Source organism: Agelaius tricolor, unplaced genomic scaffold (assembly GCF_023055355.1).
Source record: "Agelaius tricolor isolate 1412-34295 unplaced genomic scaffold, bAgeTri1.0.p SCAF_46, whole genome shotgun sequence".
NCBI classification, from domain to species: domain Eukaryota; kingdom Metazoa; phylum Chordata; class Aves; order Passeriformes; family Icteridae; genus Agelaius; species Agelaius tricolor.
In genome coordinates this window covers 1,023,045-1,044,520 of record NW_027269306.1, presented here as the reverse complement: position 1 = coordinate 1,044,520, position 21,476 = coordinate 1,023,045, and the positions used below count along the sequence as shown (strand labels likewise).

At 37.5% G+C, this 21,476-nt stretch overlaps 1 protein-coding gene across 1 annotated transcript in view; it reads left to right on the top strand.

The window, feature by feature from the left end:
* Positions 1-21,476, top strand: part of SPON1 (spondin 1) — a 187,713-nt gene that overhangs the window by 156,373 nt on the left and 9,864 nt on the right. Inside the window, exons 8-11 of the mRNA XM_071455302.1 lie at positions 18,593-18,794; positions 19,636-19,776; positions 20,113-20,188; positions 20,633-20,815. Coding sequence (XP_071311403.1) covers positions 18,593-18,794; positions 19,636-19,776; positions 20,113-20,188; positions 20,633-20,815 — 602 coding nt within the window. The remainder of the gene's footprint in view (positions 1-18,592; positions 18,795-19,635; positions 19,777-20,112; positions 20,189-20,632; positions 20,816-21,476) is intronic.

The following is a 21,476-nucleotide window of genomic DNA, read 5'->3' as shown; positions in this document are numbered from 1 at the left end:
AAAAAAAAAGAAAGAAAAAGAGGTTAGGAGGTGAGCTCAGCTTAAATAGTGAAAAGATTTCTGATAGCTGATCCCTCTTTAATCTAGAGAAAACCACAACCCAACAAACAAATGAAAAAAGAAAGCCAACACCAAAGTATCAAAGTATGAAATCCCTCCTAGCATGGAAGCGAAGGAAATTCATGACAAGGAAATGGTGTGGGAAAGGACTTTAGCACTGTGACTAACCTTGAGAGCAACTCACCTGAGCATAAGATGGATTTTCCATGACTGGAATATATTTTAACCCTGAGACAGGGCTGTAGGCTCTGCACAGTAGCTGCAGGTTAGGTTTTTTTGGCCTGTATAATGCAAGAGGTCCCAGTAATGGCATTCCTGATTTATGCTCTTATCCTGGAGGTCCAGGATTTGGATTTGGTAGTGTTTGCCATGGAGCAGCTGTGGATAGCACTTTTTTCCTTGCTGCTGTCTTTCCATTCCCTCCAAATTAAAACTTTAAAATGGAAACTTTCAAATGGAAACTTTTCCATTGTTCTGCTCTGGCGAGTTCTCCATCTCAAAAAAGCCATTTATTTTTCACTCCAACTCCAGTCCTAAAGCAACACCTCTGTCTGATGTTTCTGTTACCAAAGTGAACAATTCCACCTGGAACCTGCTGCTGCTTTGGCATGGAGCAGGCTTGTGTTTTGTTCACAGAAAGATGGAGAGAGGATCTCCAGCTCCAAAGTCTCAGTACATCAGCTTGAATATATTACATCACAAAAATTAATGCTAATTAAAGTGTGTTGCTCCAATCATTATTCCTAATTTTATACAGCCCCAAGAAACTTCATGGAAATCTGGGTGGGAACAACTTCAGGATCTTTCTTAGGCAGATTCTTTCACAGAGATGCCTGTGAATGTTTCTGCAACACTCTCCACATGTTTTTCCAGTCAATTCTTACCTTTTCTCTATGGCAGTTCTCACCTTTCAGTACCATCAAAAAGAATAAATCTTGATATTTTTGCTTTCAAATGCTCTGCAGGGGTTCCCCTAACCCTTCACTTTACAGGTAGTGTTTGATTTTTGGCTTTTTAAACAATATTTTTTATCATATTTTGACATGGTGTCCTGCTTTTTGATTCCACTTAAAAATATGATCTAAGCTTCACAAGAAGACAACATTTTCAATATCCTTTAACTGTGGTTAATTTCACATTTTCTGTAGTGGCTTGTCCTTCTTGTAATTTAGATTAGAGCTGTGCAAGTGCTGAATAATGACTCCTCAGGATAAACATTTTTTTCTATTATTATACACAGCACAACCATCTTACTAATCAAGAATTGACTAGAAGTCATGAATATTTTATTTTTTGCATAGTCCTTGGTTATGTATGTAATGGATATTAGGGTGTGATAGTAGTGCCAAAGTGGCATTACAACGTGCCACAATAAGCACAGCATAAAACTCGTCCTGAATGTGCTTCACAGCAATTATAAAATGCATAATAGTGGTTTTTTATGGAGGTCTGTAGTGTCAAAAGTTGTAAAATTCAGCCTGCTCTCACTTCAAAGTTTATCTCATGATTCCACGTCATCTCCCAGTGTGATATAATGTGGAAAAAACATCCTGCCAAACTTCACTGTCTGTTTTTTGTGGATCCTCTCCTCAATGTGCCTGCTCCTTGTCACTGTTTTCCATTTTTATTTTAATTCCTATCACTCCTCTTCATTATCCTCACTTCAGTTTCCTAATTCAGGGCACCAGTGTGCAGAAAACTCTCCTGAGTTTTTCCATTTAGGAGATAGCTTTGGGTGATATTTGTGAATCAGTTTTTATGGTTGCCTGACTGAAAGAGCGTCACTGGTAGCATGAGAAGGATGAGTGCCAGACCGAGTAATAAAACATTTTTGCTGTTGCTGATATTTGAATCACCAAGTCTTGTGTCTGAAATTCTGACTTTGAAGTACTTCCTTGAGCACACTGGTATCAGTCTCCAGCACGCTGTCAAATCAAAGTAATTTTTCTTATCTTTCTTGTATAAACAAGTGCACAGCCCATTGCTCCCCTTCCTCAGGGCCATGTTTCAGGCAGAGTCAAAATGTTATTTTCATACCCAGCTGCAAACTGTTGGCCTTTGGCGGTATGGAGGATAAAATACATCAAAACCAGATAGTGCCACTGGTGTCCAAATCTGCATATCTGGCACCTGTGAAATAAACAAGCCATGACAGAGAAATGTGGGATAAAGAAGGCAAGACTTTTAAAGTTAATATGCATCAAATTCACCAGGAGCAAGTATCTTTTAAAATTTTGCCTCGAATTCCCTTTCCCAAAAAATACATACCATCTTTTTTTTGTTTTCTTTTTTATTTTTTGGCTGTACTTGTTATTCCTTTATTCCTTTTATTTCAAATCTGGACATCACCATTGAGACACAAAAGGAGAAGTATTTGAATTGTTATTCTTGGGTCTAATCACTCTTCTGTATTCCCTGTAAGCTAGGGGAGCACGTAGCCCTGTGCAACACTGTGGAATCTGAAATTCCACGTACAGCCTACCACTGATAAACACAAACATGGATTCCATACAGGATGGAAATTATTCTCCAGTATGTAAATTTAAAGTTTAGTAGGTCAACCTATAAAGAACATATTTCAATGCAAAAAAATTCAAGGTATTTTATCTTGGCAAACAGCATCGTGAGAATACCTGACATATAAAGAGTTTAGCTGTTATGAAGTGTGCACAAGAATTTTCTTACTTCTCTCTCACTTTATTCTTTTTTCTTTGATGCAAAACCTCTTTTTCTTTCCAACATTTTTATTGCCTCAGTCCATTCTTAGTTACAACCAATGTACCTTGAAGTGAAAGGCGTTTTTCCTTACTTTCATTCGGAACTATCTGAAGTTTAGAAAACTCTCCTTTCTTTCCTTATTGTCCCTCCTGTTTCCATTTCCCCTCTCCCTGCTGTTTGTGTGAGCAGTCATGGTCCTGTGGTTTTCCAGTGCCTCGGGGCTGTGCCCAGATCTGACTCTTTTCCTCACCCATTCAAGGAACTCTTTTTCCATTTATTTCAAAATTACCTGAGAATGCTCCAATAAACACTTGTGAAGCCTAGCAGAAAAGGAGGCCTAGTCCCATATAAATCCAATGGATGAAAGTATTTATATATTATTTAAAGATTTATGTGTTTATATATTTATTTTTATATATATTTATATTTAAGTATTTATATATTTATAAGTTGGTACGGCTACCTCATCATCTCCTAAAATGATCCCATCCACCTCTTTCCCTTTCAAGTTTTGCATACCTTGATACCTTTGGTATCTCTTATCTGACTACAAACATGTTGGGGCTGTTTTTCCTGGCTGGCATGGAGGATATCAGGAAATGGGACAGCCTATTCCTAACTATGGGGTTTTAGCATTGTTATAGGTAAAGTGACTTGAACTGTTCCAGAAATCAAAGAGTTATCTATAGAAAGTCAATGGAAAAAAGAAAAACTGCTCTGATCCAAAATAAGTTTGAGTTGACAGATCATACAAGGTAGAGGGGAAAAATGCTGACATACTCAGCTGCATTTTCCTTCCTTTATTCTTGAATAAAAGGTCTTTCAGTCTTCCAGAATTCTTCTGTCACCATTTGACAAAAAATGTTCAGAGTAGGTTTTGATCCTGCACTGGATTTGCTCGGATCAATACATTTCCATTACAGCATTTGGCAATTGGAAGCCAAGCCACAGATGTGTATATTTGGGCTTTCTGTATTGGAGATAGATATATATATAGATATAGATATATAGATATATATATGTATATATGTATGTATATATATATATATATATGTATATTTGGGCTTTCTGTGGGTTTTCTGTTGTTTGCTTCTTACTTTACTTTTATGTAAAAACAAATAAATAAAAAAAAAATTATTTATTTATCTATTCTCGCTTTTTTATTTAAAACATTTTTAGAATTTTTTTACTTTTATTTTTTTTACTGAAATGTAAAAGTTTGGCTTTTTTTTTTTTTTCTTACTTCACTATAATTTAATTTGCTGCTGGTCCTGTGCCCATAATTTTTTTTTTTTTCCCTAAAGCAGCCTCCACACTGAGATCACTGAATGATGTGATGTTATTAGGTGTTGTTAGACAGAGAATGTCCTAGGTCAGACTTGGAACTCCTTACTGTCTTCTGAAATGAAATAAAATTACTCCTTCTCCTCATCTTATTCTTCTTGGTTAAAAAGCTCCATTTATTTTCCTGTAAACTCCTAATTCAACTCCTGAGGTGTTTACATACTAAAATAGCTATTAGCAACACTACCATATGCATAAAAAATACAACCAAAACCCCACATTCAGTTCCTGGAGAACAGAAATGTCTGGCTCTATTTCTACCTTCTTTTTTCTTCTAAACTCCTTTGCAGTACTTAAAACAGAGTGCATGAATTAGGTAAATTTGAAAAGAAAATACTGAGATTTGTCTCCTTTTTTTTGACTGTTATTTACTGAATTCAACTTAAAAACCACAAAGTTGCTGTTCAGCCAAAGATGCACTTTTAGAGTAAATTATAATTTATTTGCATTTAGTTGAAATTGATTTTCTATTACTTGCTTCATTTTTCTCCACTGAAAACAGGAGAAAATTACAACATTTACATTAAAATAAAAATAATGGAGTAGTTCTTTGAATCAAAGTTTCAAGTAGACATTTCTTTTGCACTGTCCTGCAAAGTATGTGATTTGAGGAATCTTTTTAAGATTTTCAGAAAATCTGATAGAATTAATCCTATTTTTCAGGATTTAGGTAATTGATCTGTTTATCTGTCTGTCTGCAGAATTAGAGAAATTAATTTCCAGTTCATCCATGTGAATTATCTATTTCTCTCAAAGTTGCATATGTGGATAAAATATGTGCATATAAATCACAACAAAAAATGGCATTTTTCTTTTAATAGGACCTATATTAAAAAAATATTTGTAGTCTGAAATCAAAATCAGTATCTTCTTGTTCTACCTACATTGGGAATGATTTATTTTGGAGAGATTAATGAGGACACTGTTGGAGGAAAAAGAAACAGATGTACAGAGTGGATTTGTGGCCTTGATCGGTGATTTTACTGGAAGAAAAAAAGATTTCTTTATCTCCCTGTTTAATTGTTGCCTCAGATTTTGGTAAAAGCAAGCTGCTTATTCCCTTGTATCATGTTTTAATTTTGAGACAGTCCACTGCAGTTATTTATTACAAATGCCCAGGTTCAAATAATTAAGCAGTTTATGCCATTTACATTTTTTAAAGCATGTCAGATAGTGCTGATATGTGCTGAAATGTACCTTAAATGGCCTTCCCACAGAGCTGCTTTCACTTTCTGCAGGGAATGCTGCACTTTTTGTAGGGCCAGAAGGTGTTTGCTAAGAGCTTTTACCATAAACAAAGATCATACAGCTGCCAAATTGCTCCCAACATATCATACCATAATTAATACCTTTAAACATTCCTCCACTTTCTCAACTACATCCACCCAAACTAATTCCCCAAAACCTCCCTCACCTTCCACCATAACCCAAAATCAGTTGGCTTCTGATTGTGATGAATTATAACATCTGTAATTGTGTAAATTATAACATCTGTATTGTCTCACCCTTCCCATGTGACTGAAAATGGAATATAAGTTTTTAAAACACCCCTCAGTTGTCCCATCTCTGGGTCAGAAAAGGCCATAATCCCACAGTGGTGTTTTTTTTGGGTTTTTAGGGAATCCACACATGCCAGAGAGGGCCCATTTGGTTGTGTCAGCACCACATGGACCCACCCAGGGATGCTCCTGTCCCATTCCCTGCCTCACTGTGGATTATATAGAATAAATAGAAGTCCTCCCTCTGTTTTCCCCTGGAGACAGAGGTTTGCTGTGCCTCCCTCAGAATCCTGAGTGCTGCTCTCTACTAAATTTTAATCAGCATTGAGAAGAGAAGATTCAAATCACCTTTCAGCACTGATAACAGAGAGGCTTTAGATGAAAAGTAATGAAATAGCCAGACTGGAGACCTGGCAATGCCTGTTAATTCTGGGAATTTGTCTTCCTAGAACATTTTACAGAGAGTTGATAGAAGTATTCACAAGCACCACACCAAATTCCTCAGGGCTTGCAAACTAAAATTTATTGGAATTTTTTTACCAGCTCCTACCCATCCACTTAGAATATTTGAAATTGGGTCTTTATTTATTTTAAAATACTATGAAGTCACAAAAGTTTAGTTTTGCATTAGGGGAGTAAATTCTGAGGTTGGTTGCTTGCTTTCAGTTGATGTAACCCTTGTGCTGTCCCATTAAGAGAGATGAAATCACTTCCTGGCTTGCCATGGAAAAAATAAATAGCTGCCTATAAATAAAGGTGATTTTGGTATCAGAACGTAATTTATAAAATGTGCAATAGCAATGAGTAAATTATTCAGTTGCTCAATTAATCAGGTCCTCAGACTACCCAACTGAGATTAGAAAAAACCAAAATCCCACATTTGAACATGCACACTTGTGTTTGGGTTTAAATGGCATTCAGGAAGGCAAAATATGGATGAACTGCACTTAACCAGCTGTAATGGGCATTGTCTAAATTGTCTAAATAATTATATTTGTTGTTGTCTCCAAAGGGATCAGAAAAGCTCGTATCATAGTCCTTTAATCATCTCTGCACTGTATGTCATTAATATTTGGTTATACAAATTGATTGTAAACATTGTTCCACCTAATGACTTGAAACATAAATCACGTGCGGATAATTTTCTCTTGTGTGACTAAGACTCAAAAGAGTCTTATATAAAAATAAGGAAGATTCTTATTTATTTCTCCTTCTTATATTCCTTATAATGCTTTTTTTTCATGCTGCTTGTTGGACATTTTCTCCTAGGTGAATACTGCATTAATCTTGTTTCCACTTCCTCTGTAATTTAAAACAGTAAATCTGGTGCATTTTCTTGCCTTCCAAGTTTTTATATCCTTCCATAGCTGCATTTAAGCCATGGAGCACCTTATGTGTGCCTGGGGTTGAAGTACCTTGAAGTTTTTTTTAAATAAAAATAAAGAGTGTTAACTCTTGTTACAAAGTTAGCAGCATCACTCCTTAAAGTGGACAGTGTGAACAGCTCAAAAGAATAATTGATTTAAAACTAAAATATAATAGAGGTAGAATCTCCTAAATATAATAATCTTTTAAATTATAATAAGTTAGAATCCAACTATTGCCTGAAGTGAATAGGCAATAGTTCATGAAACTTTTAGGGATTCTTGGGGGCAAAAATATCCCATGTTCCTAATTGCAGTTAATATCTTGCAGCAGCAAAAGGTCTCTGACCCCACTTGGCACGTGGTTGGAAAGTCAGCTAAAAAGCCAATCCAATCATTGCCATCAGAGCAGCATCATCCCTGTGCCTGAGCTGCTCTGAATTCACAAGAACATCCTTGCCATCAACAGCAGCTGCATGCAGGGAAGCAGAACTTGCAGCAGAGAAATAATGACATTTGCACAAGCCCATCTCGTTGATAACAAGCCATCATGAACAATGAAAAGTAAAAGGAAACAACAACTGCTGGCAGCTAAGGCATGAAGAATTGAAAGCAGGAATAGGCTGATGAATTGTCTGAGCTGCAAATTCATTCTCAGAGGCTCGCCATTGTAATGAGTGAAATGTGGTTATATTTGACACCTCATTGGATTTATGTTATCCTAAAAGAAAATACTTTTTTTTTTCCTTAAGAGTTATGATGGGCTTTTCTCTTGACAGATGAGTTGATTTAGATTTTGAGATGCTTGAAAGTATTTTTTAAATTCCCTAAGTGGCTCTCTCCAGCTCCAGCTAGGCTGTTATAAGAATAAAAGTTGTAATGTTGTATTGTATGGGCCATATTTTCCCTTCAATAGGCACCTTGGGAATATTATAAAAAGATTTTGTGTGAGGTATGTCTTGTCTAAACTTAAACCCCTGCATGGTAAGTATGCAGATTGAAATTTTCATGCCAAGCTGGAGGAAAATACAATGTTTTACTTGTGTTTAGAGTGTTCTAATATCTGTTTATTGATTGAGGTTTTGTGTTGCCATCCTTTGGAAAAATGACTTGACAATTAGTGAGTTGAAAAACTCCTCCAAATCTGACCAAGTTTAATGAATGCACAGAAATCTGAGTATTCCTGTGATTGCTTGCTAACATCTGGTAGCTCATTATTCCTTCAGAAACTGACCTTATCTGAGATGCCATAAATGGATGGACACAAATTCTGCAGTGAAATGCAAAAAATTGCAGAGAGAACTAAATCAGAATGCAGAGCTCAGGCTGATGTGGGAGACATTTTTGGATTGAAGCTTTCAGGAATGAAAAACAATTTCTAATAGTTTAAAGTGAGCTACTTTGGTGAAAGTGCAGGAAGAAGTGGTGGAAAGCATCACATGTGAATTGGCATTTGCACCCTGTATCGCAGCTGGCAGAATTACTCCTGCAAGACATAATCAGGACCTGAATTTATGTAATACACAAACTGATGTAAGTGTGAAAACCTCATTCTTTATCACAATAATGATGTTTTCCTTACATCAATTAAAAGTAAAAAAAAAAAAATAAGTCTTGAAGCCCTAAAACTGAAAAAAAAAGGGCTAAATTCAAGCTGATTTCCTTAGAAACTAACTTCTTTAAAGTAAAACCATTTTCAGGAAATACAGCAAAGGCATAAAGAAGCCGTTTATCAGAGGAAAAATACATTATGTATAAAAGAAAAAGAAAGCACTTCAACTAAAGTATAAGTCTTGTTCAGATTTATCTACTCAATTTTTGGATGAGAACTTTTGTCATAGCTGTGTGGCAAAAATGCTTCCTCACCAGGTGTTATGCAGTGATGATGAAAATGCTTTGTCTTTTAAAAACTCGGGTTCCATAGTCAACTCCTCAGAAAGGAACAGGAGTACAATCTTTAAAAAATAGTATTTCTAGCTTTGGATTTTCAATAGAACCAGTTAGACCAGTTAGAACCAGTTACAAGCTTTGGAAGCAGCAATTAATACTCCCTGAACTTTCTAGTCATTCCATGGTACTCACTCCCACAAAAAGATATGTCAAGGAAAAAAAAAGAATATATGGTGTTCTGGTAGCTCTGATGTTTCTAAAATAATCTTTTATGAATGTGGATGTACAATTGGAGCATTAAAAGTTATATTAACTGTAATTGTTTCATGATATGCATCCCAGGAATTTAATATAATGAGGGCCTGCAAAGATTTCTGTTGCTTTCCCCCAAATATTTTGTCCTATACAGCAGCTATTTTTATTCTTGGAAGGTAACATTTTGTTTCAGTGGTGCCACTACAGGCTGTGTCTTTACTTTTTATTTCTGTAAATCTCTTTTTTCCCCCCAGGAATCCTTATTTCCCTTGTCACCCCCCCACTGTCACATTGTGCTGCCTACCCTAAAATGGGGTAAGAGCCAATATCTGTCAATCCTGCTGGAAATTAAGTTTCCTTCCCCAAAATGACAGTATGGTACCAGGAAACATTTTCAAAGTTTGGAGGTTTTGTGTACAAAATGACAGGAGGCCAGACAGAGTCTCTTGTTTCTATGGCAACACAATGATGTGTCTGGCTCAGCTATTTTCTCCTTTTATGATTTTATAGATAACTGGGATTCATCCAGTGAAGTTTAATATTGTTAAAAATAGAATCCTAACCCCCAATCTAATCAGAAAGAGTAATGCAGAAAGGACAATCCAATATAAAAAAACCCAAAATACAGGGGAAAAGTCAGCTGTGACTTTTGATAACATGAAGAAAAATACATAAATTTCTCTGGAGCTGTGAAATAGTTTGAGTGCTCCAGCTCTGCATTGGGCTAATGGTTAAAGTGTATTTTATGTCAGAAAATTTCTTGTGCTGCATCCTTTTTTCCTGCTGCATCTTATTCCTTCACACTGTTGGTGTCCTGTCCTACAGACCCCAAACCCTCAGGTGTCCCCACCTGTCTGACTTCGGAAGCTTTTTGAGTTCCTGAACTCCTGACAGCTGGATGCAGGAGAGCTTTTGGTTGAATGAACAGATTATCCATCAGCAAACCTAATCAAAGCACTTTTGTTAAAAGGCTTTGACTTCAAAATGCAAACTTTCATGTAAGAATTGGACCTGAATGGAAATTCTTTTTTCTTTCATCTTGAAAAACCTAATTCTATTTAGGGTTTCTTTAAATATAAATTCTGGTTTTGTCCCCCAAAGTAGATATATTTATCACACCAAAAATCTCAGAAGATATATCTCAGCGATAATACATATCTTAAAAATCCATATAGAATAACAGGCATTTTTATGTGAGATGGGTGAGATTGGGCTCAAAGTGCATGTATATATTTGGATAATTAATGTAAGATAAAATCTTTAATCATCTGAATTTCCATTTTATTCTTACTTCAGGAACTTGACAGGAATGAGTGAACCCAACACTCAAAACTTGGTTGCTCTATTTTAATGCTCTCTACAGAGGTCCATTTAAATGAGAAGATAACTCAGTCTCTTATTTTTGCCCAGACATCAGGACAAATCTCTGCTGAGTTGTCTTTTAGCAGCTCAAGGCAACAAATTTCTGCCTCTCATGGCATCCATTCCCATGCTATTGTGAAGTACCCTCTTACCTGAATCCTTGTCAGCTGAGTGCCATTTAGAGTTATATACATTTATATAGCTTGATATACATTTATATAACTTTATATACATTTGTTGACTAAAAAATCCAAAAACTACATCACACTTATAGAAAAGAATGGTCTTTTAAGGGTATTACTGAGACCTAGGGAAGCTTCATTGTCTGACAGATGGTCTGACACCCACGTTAAGAAATTCATAAAATCCAATCTCAAGGAAAAAAGAGTTCTAGGTAAAAACATATGTGTTTGTTGGAAAAGAAAAAAAAATTGTATAGATCTTTTTTTTTGTCAGAGCAAGCACATATGGCAGCTCCATTTTCTATCACCATTTACTTTCTACTTAAAATTCAAATGTCACTAGGCAAGGAAAAAAGTTGAGTGTTAAAACATAGAAAAGAATTAACTCAGAACAATCTCTGCAAGAACATTATTCTCATTGTTCATGGAAATTAAAGGCCATCTCGATAAATCCAACTTCCTCATCCCATTCTGCAAACATCTCATCCCCTTGTCTTTTTTCTTTCTCTACATGTTCCTCCCATTGGTAGTTACAGTTTTATGATTATTTCCCAACCATCTGCTGTCTTTCCTTGAGCCAAATAATTTCCCTTTATAATATAGTGAGTAATCACGTCAGCATCATTTCCCTGCAGTTGCACGTGTACTCACTGATTCTGCCTCCTCATTCCTGTGGAAATACTCACTCAGTAACTGCCATGATTTGCCGCTTCAATTTCTGGTGAGCACAACTCTGCTTGCAAAATTCCAACATGCAAATTGTTATGCCTTTGCACTTTGTTATTAATGAAATGGTAATTAAACATTTACTCCAGTTCCCATCTCCAGACACCAAAAGGGATGTGCATGTTGGATGGAGAGGGATGCTGGATGAACTGGAATGTGCATTTATAAATTAAGAGGTTACACTGGGACTGGAGAAGGTCAAAATGCTATTCTCAGGATATTTGCAAATTAAATGGTTTTGGGAAGTAGGACAGTATTACTTTCAAATTCGTTAAAGGATTTTGAAGGAGTATCCACATTTTTTCATCTATTCCAGTCAATAGTATTGATGGTGTCATTTGTTAAAGACACCATCAATAGTATGGATTGGAATGGTATCTTTTGTTAAAAGGAGATCTTTGCTGTAGTCTAATACTCATTATGAGTTAAGCTGGTGGCAAATCAGAGTTCATTGCTAACCAGATCATAAATAGGTCTGTGCTGTTTATCTGATGCTGTTAAGGGGGGTGGAGAGGACCAGGTCTCAGGCTGGGATGATTTCAGGCTGCTCTGCCTCTGCTGCTTCTCAGGCCAGGCAGGGTCTGCAGACCAGCCAGGTGAGAAAGGAGGCAGATGCACAGCAACAGTGCTCTTGCAACACTGGGATTTCCTGTGTAAACACAGCTGTAATTACTCCAGGCAGACAATTTGTAGCCCCAAAGCTCCTGGGAAAAACAAAGAGAAATTTCCTGAATCTGTCCAGTGACTCCTGAAACGTGGTTTGATTGTAAATGCACAGTAAATAATCTAAGAAGGGGCACAAAGCTCTTCTAAGCAGGAGTAAATATTGCCAGCACCATAACCACACACCTTGTTTGTGACAAACTGCAAAGAACACACCAAAAAATCCTCAGTTTCAGAAGCTGCAGTTCTAACTTGAGGTACCCAAGATTTTCTTGCAGTGTAGAAATCCTGCTCACATTTGTTAATCACATCATCAAGGTATGCCCATCGATGAAGGAAAGTATTAAATCAAATAGCTGATATGTTAAAGAGAAAATATATCATTATTATGTACAGTAGCAATCCAGGCATGCTTATAGGACAATATGAAAATGCCTGAAATGCATGTGTGCACAGAGTCTCTTCCTTTTGTAATGCTTTCTAAAAACCCTCAGATAATTGATATTTTAGGGCAGCATTTGTTCTTATGCATGGTTTAAATGCCAATGGTCATGATATAATCCCCAAGTTCAATATGCAATACCATATCCACCCCTTTTAACTGGTTGCAGCAACATTCTCAGTTTAAAAGCTGACACACAGCAAGGTTTGAGGTTGTTATGTGGGGGGTTTTGTGTGCTAGATTTATAAGAAGTTTTATGTCTTTCTGCATTCTTTCCCTATGAAATAAAATAGCCAAGCTCCTCCTCTCACCTCCTTTGGTTTGATGCTCATAGAAACCAACAGGTTGACATTAATGTGCTTTGCAACTTTTTATGTGGATATCAATCATATTTCATTGATTCAGTGCTCATGTTATTGTAGCTTTCCTTTCCCCAGCCCTTTGGGAACATACACATGTTTAAATTACTCAATAGCTAAAGTGCTTACCTGCCATTCATTTATTCAGAACTAAAGATTCTCCTCATCTTCCTCCTGTGCAACCTTGTCCTGGGGTGACAGGACAAACCTGAAACTCTGGGTTTATGGTCAGGTGTTGGTCCCTGTGCATAGAACTTTGTTGTCCATGCAGGAACAGTCATTTCCATCACTTCATAAATGGTTTTCTCAGTAATACAACATCTAAACATCTCATCTAATATGCTCTGTTAGTTGCAGACTTCTAAGGATGTTTTCCATTCAGTTTGGGATCTTAATTCTGTTCCTTTCTTTTCTTTGAAGCTACTTCACTTTTCAGGATATTCTGACTTTAAAGTTCATTCAATAAAAGAGGTGTTGTGTAAGTGCTGCTGGTAGGAAGTTCAAGGGTGGGAAGTTTGCTTCCATGCTCACAGTGTTATTTGTATCAATAGCAAAAGGTTCTAAAGATGAATAAATAGGAATGCTCCTCCTGGAAATTGTAGCTGTGATGCAGTACAGGTCTCTAAAAAAAGAAGGATACTACTTTTACTTACTAGGGGTAGAATGGAAAGTTCATTTGGTATTTCTGAAAATACTCAGTTTTCATGGTCCTGTAATCAGCTAAACTCTTAATTTTAAAAAAATAAACTCTTTTCTGATCATCGAGACCACTGAGATGAAAGCAGTGGCAATGTGGTCCACAGTGCTTTCAACCCCCTGCCTCTGATCAGACTTAGAATAGTTTCTGTGTTTCCACTTTTTTCTTCCTATTTGAAAAGGCAACTGCACCATCCTGGGCAGTAGTGAAATCAGATCCTGGTACACTCTAATAAATTTAAGAATGGTTTTATAAACTCCTAAGAATGGGGTTAGGGTGATTGTACCTTAACACAGCTCTGTGAAAAAATCTGGAGAGGTGTAAGCTATTTCCAACAACCTTATTCTCCATATAGTTCTTCAATCCATGGTATATATCAGATTTTTTCCCTGTGCATAAAATCTATAATACTGCCTGAATTAGAATTTAATTTCAAAAGGGGGTAAAATCTCAAGACCCTATAAATGGTCTTATTACCTCAAAAAAAAAAAAAGAAAAAAGAGTATATGCTTAGGCTACCTTTTGCTTCTTTTACTGGCTTCTTTTATTTTGCTAATCAAATATCAAACCAAAAGTAACCACAAAGTTTTATTCTGCCAAATATTATTTTTGCTATTTTTATTCAGCAACTCTACACAGCCACCTTCCTTATGCCTGCTCTCTTCCCTTTCTCATGGACCTCAGTAGAACACAACAATATTGATTCAACACTCAAAAATGTGTCTTGCAGCAAGCTGAGTTACCTGAAGTCAAAGACTTCTTTAACCCCCATCCCCAGCAGTGATCGCAGCTAGGTTGTCACTTAAGGAGAAAACTTGTGAAGCAAAATCACATTTGTGCTCTTTCAGCCTTAAAAGGGAAAAAAAAAATATCAAAAAAAAAATCCAAAAAACAAACACTACAGTCCAAAACACAAACACAAAAATGGGGAGGAAAAAAAGAAGACCATTTTCCTACACTGCTCACTATATGGCATCCCTGTAGCTGGAGATGCTAACAGAAATAAAATTGGATAGAAATAAAGGAAATGGAAAGCATTAGGATGCAAGATGCTGCCTGGGACTTGACTCACTCTGTGCTGTGTGACAGGAATTGCCAGCAGGCTGCTCACAGTAGAAAATCACTGCCCGCTTCAGCCAGGGAAAGCAGGGCTCCCCTGCCCCCTGGGGCTCTCAGGGCTCTCACCTGGCACTTTCCTAATGGTCAGCATTTGCTCTCTAACTCTCATTTGCTACTGGTTTTAAGCATTTATTTGTGCAGGAGAAGGAAAAGGAACACATTTGTCTCTTGCAGAAAATTGACAAGTTATTTACACTTCAGGCTTTCCTGTGGGCTTTACCAGACATGCTCAACCTGTTGCAGAACACCTTCTAAAATTTTGAGAGAGGAAAAATATGATCTGAGTTCCTATTTTATCCAAGGTGTTGATGATACAAAAATGAAAAAAAAATTTGGGTTTGGGGTGTACTGAATAAATTTTTGCACTGGTTTCCTTCATGGAGATCCACGGTGCAGTCTTAGGGCATTTGAGCCAGATGTGTTGCTGAGGGATGCAGGAAGAATTGAGGCTCCTGCCAGCTTCATCAATCTGTCATTCATGTGGATACTGGAAAGGGCTGAAATTTGTCAGATTATTCAAAAGCTAAAAAAAGCCCCCAGAGTTTTCTGTTGTATTAGCCCAGTCTGTGCCTATCCCTACATGTGCACAGAAATTATGGGTGGTGCCTTGAATCAGCCCATTTCCCTTCAATTACAGCAACTCAGGAAGGACTCTGGATTTTGGATGTTGGGAAACATTAAACAACTGTTGTTCAAGTTAGTATCCATACTCCTTACAAGAATTTGTCAAATTTGCTTGCATTTGGAAAATGTCTGCACAGGAGTGGAGGGAGAAGAGGAAGAGGGAGAGGGAGATGGAGAGGGAGAGGGAGTGGGAGAGGGAGAGGGAGAGGGAGAGGGAGAGGAGAGAGAAGAAGCCTCCATTTGTCCTCTATGATTTTTTTATTTTCTTTCTTAACTTGTAACAGGATAAAATGGCCATAACATTATCTACCTGCCCTAACAAAGGAGCAGAAGATAGGTGATTTTTGGCAAACTGCTCTGAATTGGAAAATTATGGCAGGCTCAAGCTTACACATCCAAAGTCTTGGAGACAGAGTGAATCTCACCCTGAAGTGTTCCTTAACAGAATTTCAACACTGATAGTTATAATTTAAATAATACTATTATTTAAATATAAATACTATATATAATATAAAAATAAATATAACTAATACTAAATAATAATATTGCAATAAATAATAGATATAATTTAAATACGAACATATTTTTATTTAAATTAACATCATGATGAGTATGATGTTCTGCCATATCCATGTTAGACATAGTCTCCATCTAAACATCAGCTACACAAACACACATCTCTCTGATATTTTTACAGGGTATTACTTACCCTGTTTGAAATATAGAGTTCCTATAGGGAATTCTAAGAAACCCTTGTAATGCAGTAAATCCTTTAGCTACTTGAAGTCAGTTAATAGGCTTTTTAAGACTAATCACAACTCTGTGCTTGACAAAATATATCAGGATACTGCATTCACTGAGGGAAGTTGATACTGTCATTCATTATTTTATGACTTTGCATTAGACAAACTGAAATCAGACTTCTATCTCTAATGGAAAAAAAAAAGGCGTAATTTGCATTTCTTTCTGGGAAAGGCAGGATTAATGACATCAAATACTTAGCAACTCTTCTGCTCAGAGTCTTTAATTCAACATAAGATAATTTACACAGTAAGACAGAAACAACTTCTAAAGACTCTGGAACAGAAGTGGCCAGAACATTTTACATATTAGCAAATTCTTCTTAACTTGCCTACTGAAGAACTAAACATGCTAACTTTTAGATAGCTTACTTTTGAAACTTCATGATAGCTACTGAAAAATCATTGTCTTCGAGCAGTTCTGGTTTTCTTAATGTACTAAGAGTGCTTTGAGCCAGAAAAAAGCCCCCACAAATAAATACCACACTTGTATAAGCATTTATAGGAAGAATAAACTCTTTATGACTACAGTAGAGCAGTGTCTGTGCACTCTTAAGCATGCAGGGGCATTATTATTGGTTACCTAGCTAAAAAAAAGAAGGATAAATAAGACTGTAAAAACTCTCACATTTAAAATAAATGTAGTCTGGAGATACTCTGAACCAGTGTATTTTGGCATTAAACTGAAAAGAAAAGAAACCAACAAAACCTTGACTTGACTCTATGAACCCAAGTCCTGTAGCTGGGGAAAATTTTCTTTGACATCAGACCAGAATTTAGAACAGAATTAGCAAAATAATATTTTAAATAATTCTGCATTTGTTGTTGCTCACGAGAAAAACGCCCTGAGGGGTTCCAGCTCCTCATCTCAGCCAGGGCTGGTTTCATTGCCACTGGAATGGTTTTATTTCACTGGGATGTGGGAGCTGCTGTGAGCAGGGCAGAGCCCGGGCTGATGCAGCAGATTCCCTCCCCAGGGAATGTGGGATGAGCAGAGGAGCTCTCAAACCCACCCCAGCATCTGCCAAGTCTTGGCTGAGCCCTCCAGGGCTGGCAGTGACCCTCATCTCTCATTCCCAGGAGCATTCAAACTCTATTAATGAGTTCTGTACACACAGTAGCCCTTCCAAGAACTTTTAGCATTGAAACTCATATTGGCTTTGAGGGCAGGGGTAAAAAGTAACCGAAAAATCAAGGTATTTCTCTGCCATTTTAGCCCTAATTTTTGCAAGTGTTTTGACAGATATTTTTATTATTATGATCCCACTAATGCATAAGCACACTACTGCAGCTCTGTATTTCTATGTTGTCGAATTAAGTTCTTTTCTGACCTAGAGATGGGGTAACTGAGGGGTGTTTTAAAAACTTTTATTCTATTTTTAGTCTCATGTGAAAGGTAGGACAATACAAATATTATAATTCATATACAATACATATATTTATTATCATAATCAAAAACTATTTCCTAATTACATTACAAGCATTTCTTAACCTATCAATTTTTACCACACCATACTATAAATACCTTGAAACTAACAATCTAAAATTACCCCTCATAAATCCTACTACAATATATCTTTCATAATTCTATTTCTTTAAAGTATCTTATTGCCGGCCGGGGTCTCTGTACAAATCACCAACAGGACAGGACTGCTGGGAACGTGCCTTGAGCTGTTTGATTTTCCAGCATCAGTCCCATTCCATGATTATGACAATGGGAAGATGCCAGCAGCTCACATCCCAGGCAGCAGACCAAGAACTTAATGTTACAACTTACTTTATAAGTTTTTTGCCCAATCACACAAAGCAAAAGCACATTGACAGTAGTTCTATCTAATCACTGTAAGCACACGTACCTTTGGTTAAAACAAGGCTTGCTTATTTTGAATACAATACCTGCTTGTAAGCCTTAAAACACAATGCACAGATCTCCATTATTAAGCTTCAAACTTCCTAATATCTTGCTAGATAAACTTTTCTGTAGCTTAGGGAGTTATTCTAGACCAGCTTTAATACACAGACCATTGTTCTGTTTGTCTTTGATTTTCTACTTCTTATATAATTTTTCTGCTGACCAATCTCATGGCTGCTGCTTAGCTCTAATCACAGTTCTGCTGTCTCTGAGGCCTGCCTTTTGCAGCTTTCCCAAAACCCTCTGATTTTGTGGATTCCCACAATTCCCTCTCTCTGTTCACTTAAAAAGAAACTTTCATCATCTTTAAAACTTGTTTCTAGTTCCATTTCTCTCTCAACAATGTCTATCCTATTCTGTAACATTTCTAAATCAACGTTTCTCATCTCAAGGTTTGCATACAAATACACATTATGTAAACCTTCTGTCAAACTTTAAAAATTCTCTACAAATCCATTTCCCACGCTATTATCTCTTCTATGTATTGAAGTGCAATCACTCCTTGGGTGATGCTGCAGCTTTCTGGGTTCAGTTCCCTCTGGCTGGGTCATTGATGCTCTTTTTCCGCATTTGCAGGAGAGCTGCTCCCTCTGCTGAGTTTTCCGTGGATCGCCACCGGCACCTGATGTCCTTCCTGACCATGCTGGGCCCCAGCCCCGACTGGAACGTGGGGCTCTCTGCCGAGGATCTCTGCACCAAGGACTGTGGCTGGGTCCAGAAGGTGGTACAGGATTTGATCCCCTGGGATGCCGGCACCGACAGTGGTGTCACCTACGAGGTTTGGGCTCTACCTGTCATTTATCCAAATTATCCCTTCAGAGCAATGCAGTAGGAAAGCAGTTTGATCCATGGTAATGCCTTTATACTTTTTACTCAAATTTTTCTTAAAATGAAAGACTATTTGTTTAAAGAGATGTTAACTACACCTCACTGCCGGTGGCGTTGCCTGAGCTCCTTCAGCATTAGCACTCACGTGGGATGATGTGACATCCACTGGGGTGTTTTTACCACAGAAAGACAGGATGGGTAAGGTTGGAAGGAAGACAGTGAGTCCAGTCTGGTCCAATCTCCCTGTTTAGGCAGGGTGATCCTAGAGCAGGTTATGGGATTCTGTACAGCTCTTGAATAGCCCCAGTAAGGGAGGCTCTGCACCCACTCTAGGCAGTCTTTCCCAGGGCTTGGTCACAGAACAGGAAAGAATTTCTCATTTTTGTTCACCTGTTAAATTCACCTATTGCATAAACAGAGGGCTTTGGTCACAACCGAGCCTTTGGGTGCCCTTTTGTGCAGACCAAAGCAGTGCCATCATCAGCTCCAGTTTTAGGCTGTTTCAACCCAATGCCAACTGTTCTGTTTGGCACAGGAAGCTTCAACTATTTCTTTCAGCAAAGCAGAGCAAACCAACAACAGCAAAACCAACAACAACAAAACCACCCAAACAAAGAAAAAAACCCACAAAAAACAAAAACAAAACAAAAAAATCCCCATACCAGTAAGTATGAGTGTACCAAGTTCACCTCACAATGGAATTTTACAGTTTAGCACTTGAGAGAAGTTTTAATTTCTGTAGATTAACTATTAGTTTCTTTTAAAACACTTTTTTTTCTTTTCGATTGCAGTCTCCTAACAAACCTACAGTGCCTCAGGAGAAGATCAGGCCTCTTACAAGCTTAGATCATCCTCAAAGCCCATTTTATGATCCAGAAGGAGGATCTATCAAGCTGGTGGCCAGAGTTGTCATTGAGAGAATTGCACGAAAGGTAAAATACATATAAGCAAAATTTTCAAGCAAGCAAAAATCCACTTTGTAAACAAAAAACCCTTTCCACTCTTTCTCCACCTTCCCTCCAAATCTACACTCCTTAACCTACCCACAGCAAAGATAATGGCAGAAAAAATTTAAACTGTCTTAAGGTGTTAGTTCTCCTAATTCTGGCAATCGTTGCATCTGCTTAATCGAGGATTTTCTTTATGTACACCTAGGAATTCAAAGAGAAAAAGGTGCTGCAGACACAACAGTGTCTCACAGTGTACTGGTTTAACCCCTCATGGATGCGTTTCCTCTCCTCAGTGTTCACAATCATTTTTTTTTGCAGGGGGAGCAGTGCAATATCGTTCCTGATAACATAGATGATATCGTGGCAGATCTAGCACCAGAGGAAAAAGAAGAAGGTACGTTTGAAATTAGTTTGTGCACTACTAATTATTTATATTTTGTTCCATTCTCTGCTGTCACTTGTAGATAAGGTACAAAACTGACTTAGGAACAAAAAGTTCCACTCACTGTCAAACAGTGATTTAGGTTTTCATCTCTTCTGGTCTCTTTTATTAGCTCTCCCTTGTACAGAAAAGAAATTGCATGTATATCTAGGAGATGACAATAACAATGCAGACAATAAAAGAGAGAAGACTTTTGGGGTTCTAATTATTTTTTTTGAAAGAAAGTTGGCAGTTAGAATTTTTTTTTTCTTCTGGGCTAAAATGGAGAGGATAGAATGCAGAAGGAAATAATGTATTCTATTGGAATCTAAAGCAATCAAAAGCAATCATCAACCAAGAAAAAGGAAGAAAATGGAAGACCATTTTTAACATCCAATGCCTTTCCTTACTTTTCAGATGACACCCCTGAGACTTGCATATACTCAAACTGGTCCCCATGGTCAGCCTGCAGCTCCTCTACCTGTGAAAAGGGCAAGAGGATGAGGCAGAGAATGCTCAAAGCTCAGCTGGACCTCAGCGTGCCCTGCCCAGACACCCAAGACTTCCAGCCCTGCATGGGCCCAGGCTGCAGTGATGAAGGTAACCAGGAGTGGAAGGTGGAGGAGAAGAATGCCTTGTGGAGCTTGCTTCTCCTTTAAAGTTCTCAGGGATGTCAGTTGCTGTAGTATGGCTTGGGTTGTGGTGGCCAAGAGAAAATTGCTGAAGAACACGAATGGCAGCTGTCTGTGGTGATTTCTGCAACTCAGCTGTGTCAGGCCATGAAGTGCACAGAATTATGAAGGAGAGGAGTGAGGGATGCTGTGGAGGTTTCGTGGGTCTTGGGTCTTCAAAGAGACAGGAGCAGTTTTTGGGTGTAGTAAAGTTGTTTATTGCATGAATACATTGGTCTCGAAGGCAAGAGTTCAGAGTGTTAAAGTCTGTGCTAAAAGTTTTCTGGCATAAAGTCCAGAGCAGAAACACCTGCAGCAGCTCCCACCTTTTTTCTTCTTCTTGCTTCCTTTCATCTTCCCTCTTTGCACCCCAGTACAGGGGTTTTATTAATAAATTATCCAATCAGCTAAAAACACAACTCTAAAACATTTTTTTACACTATTCTAATGTGTGAAAGTGGTGACAGTTCTTACCCAAATCTTTGTACATAATTTTATCTATTTACCTGGATAGTTCCATCTATTCTATCTAGAAAAGCAATGTTCTGCTATGTTTTTGTTATGCCTGAGGCAAAGTTATTGAACTTTAA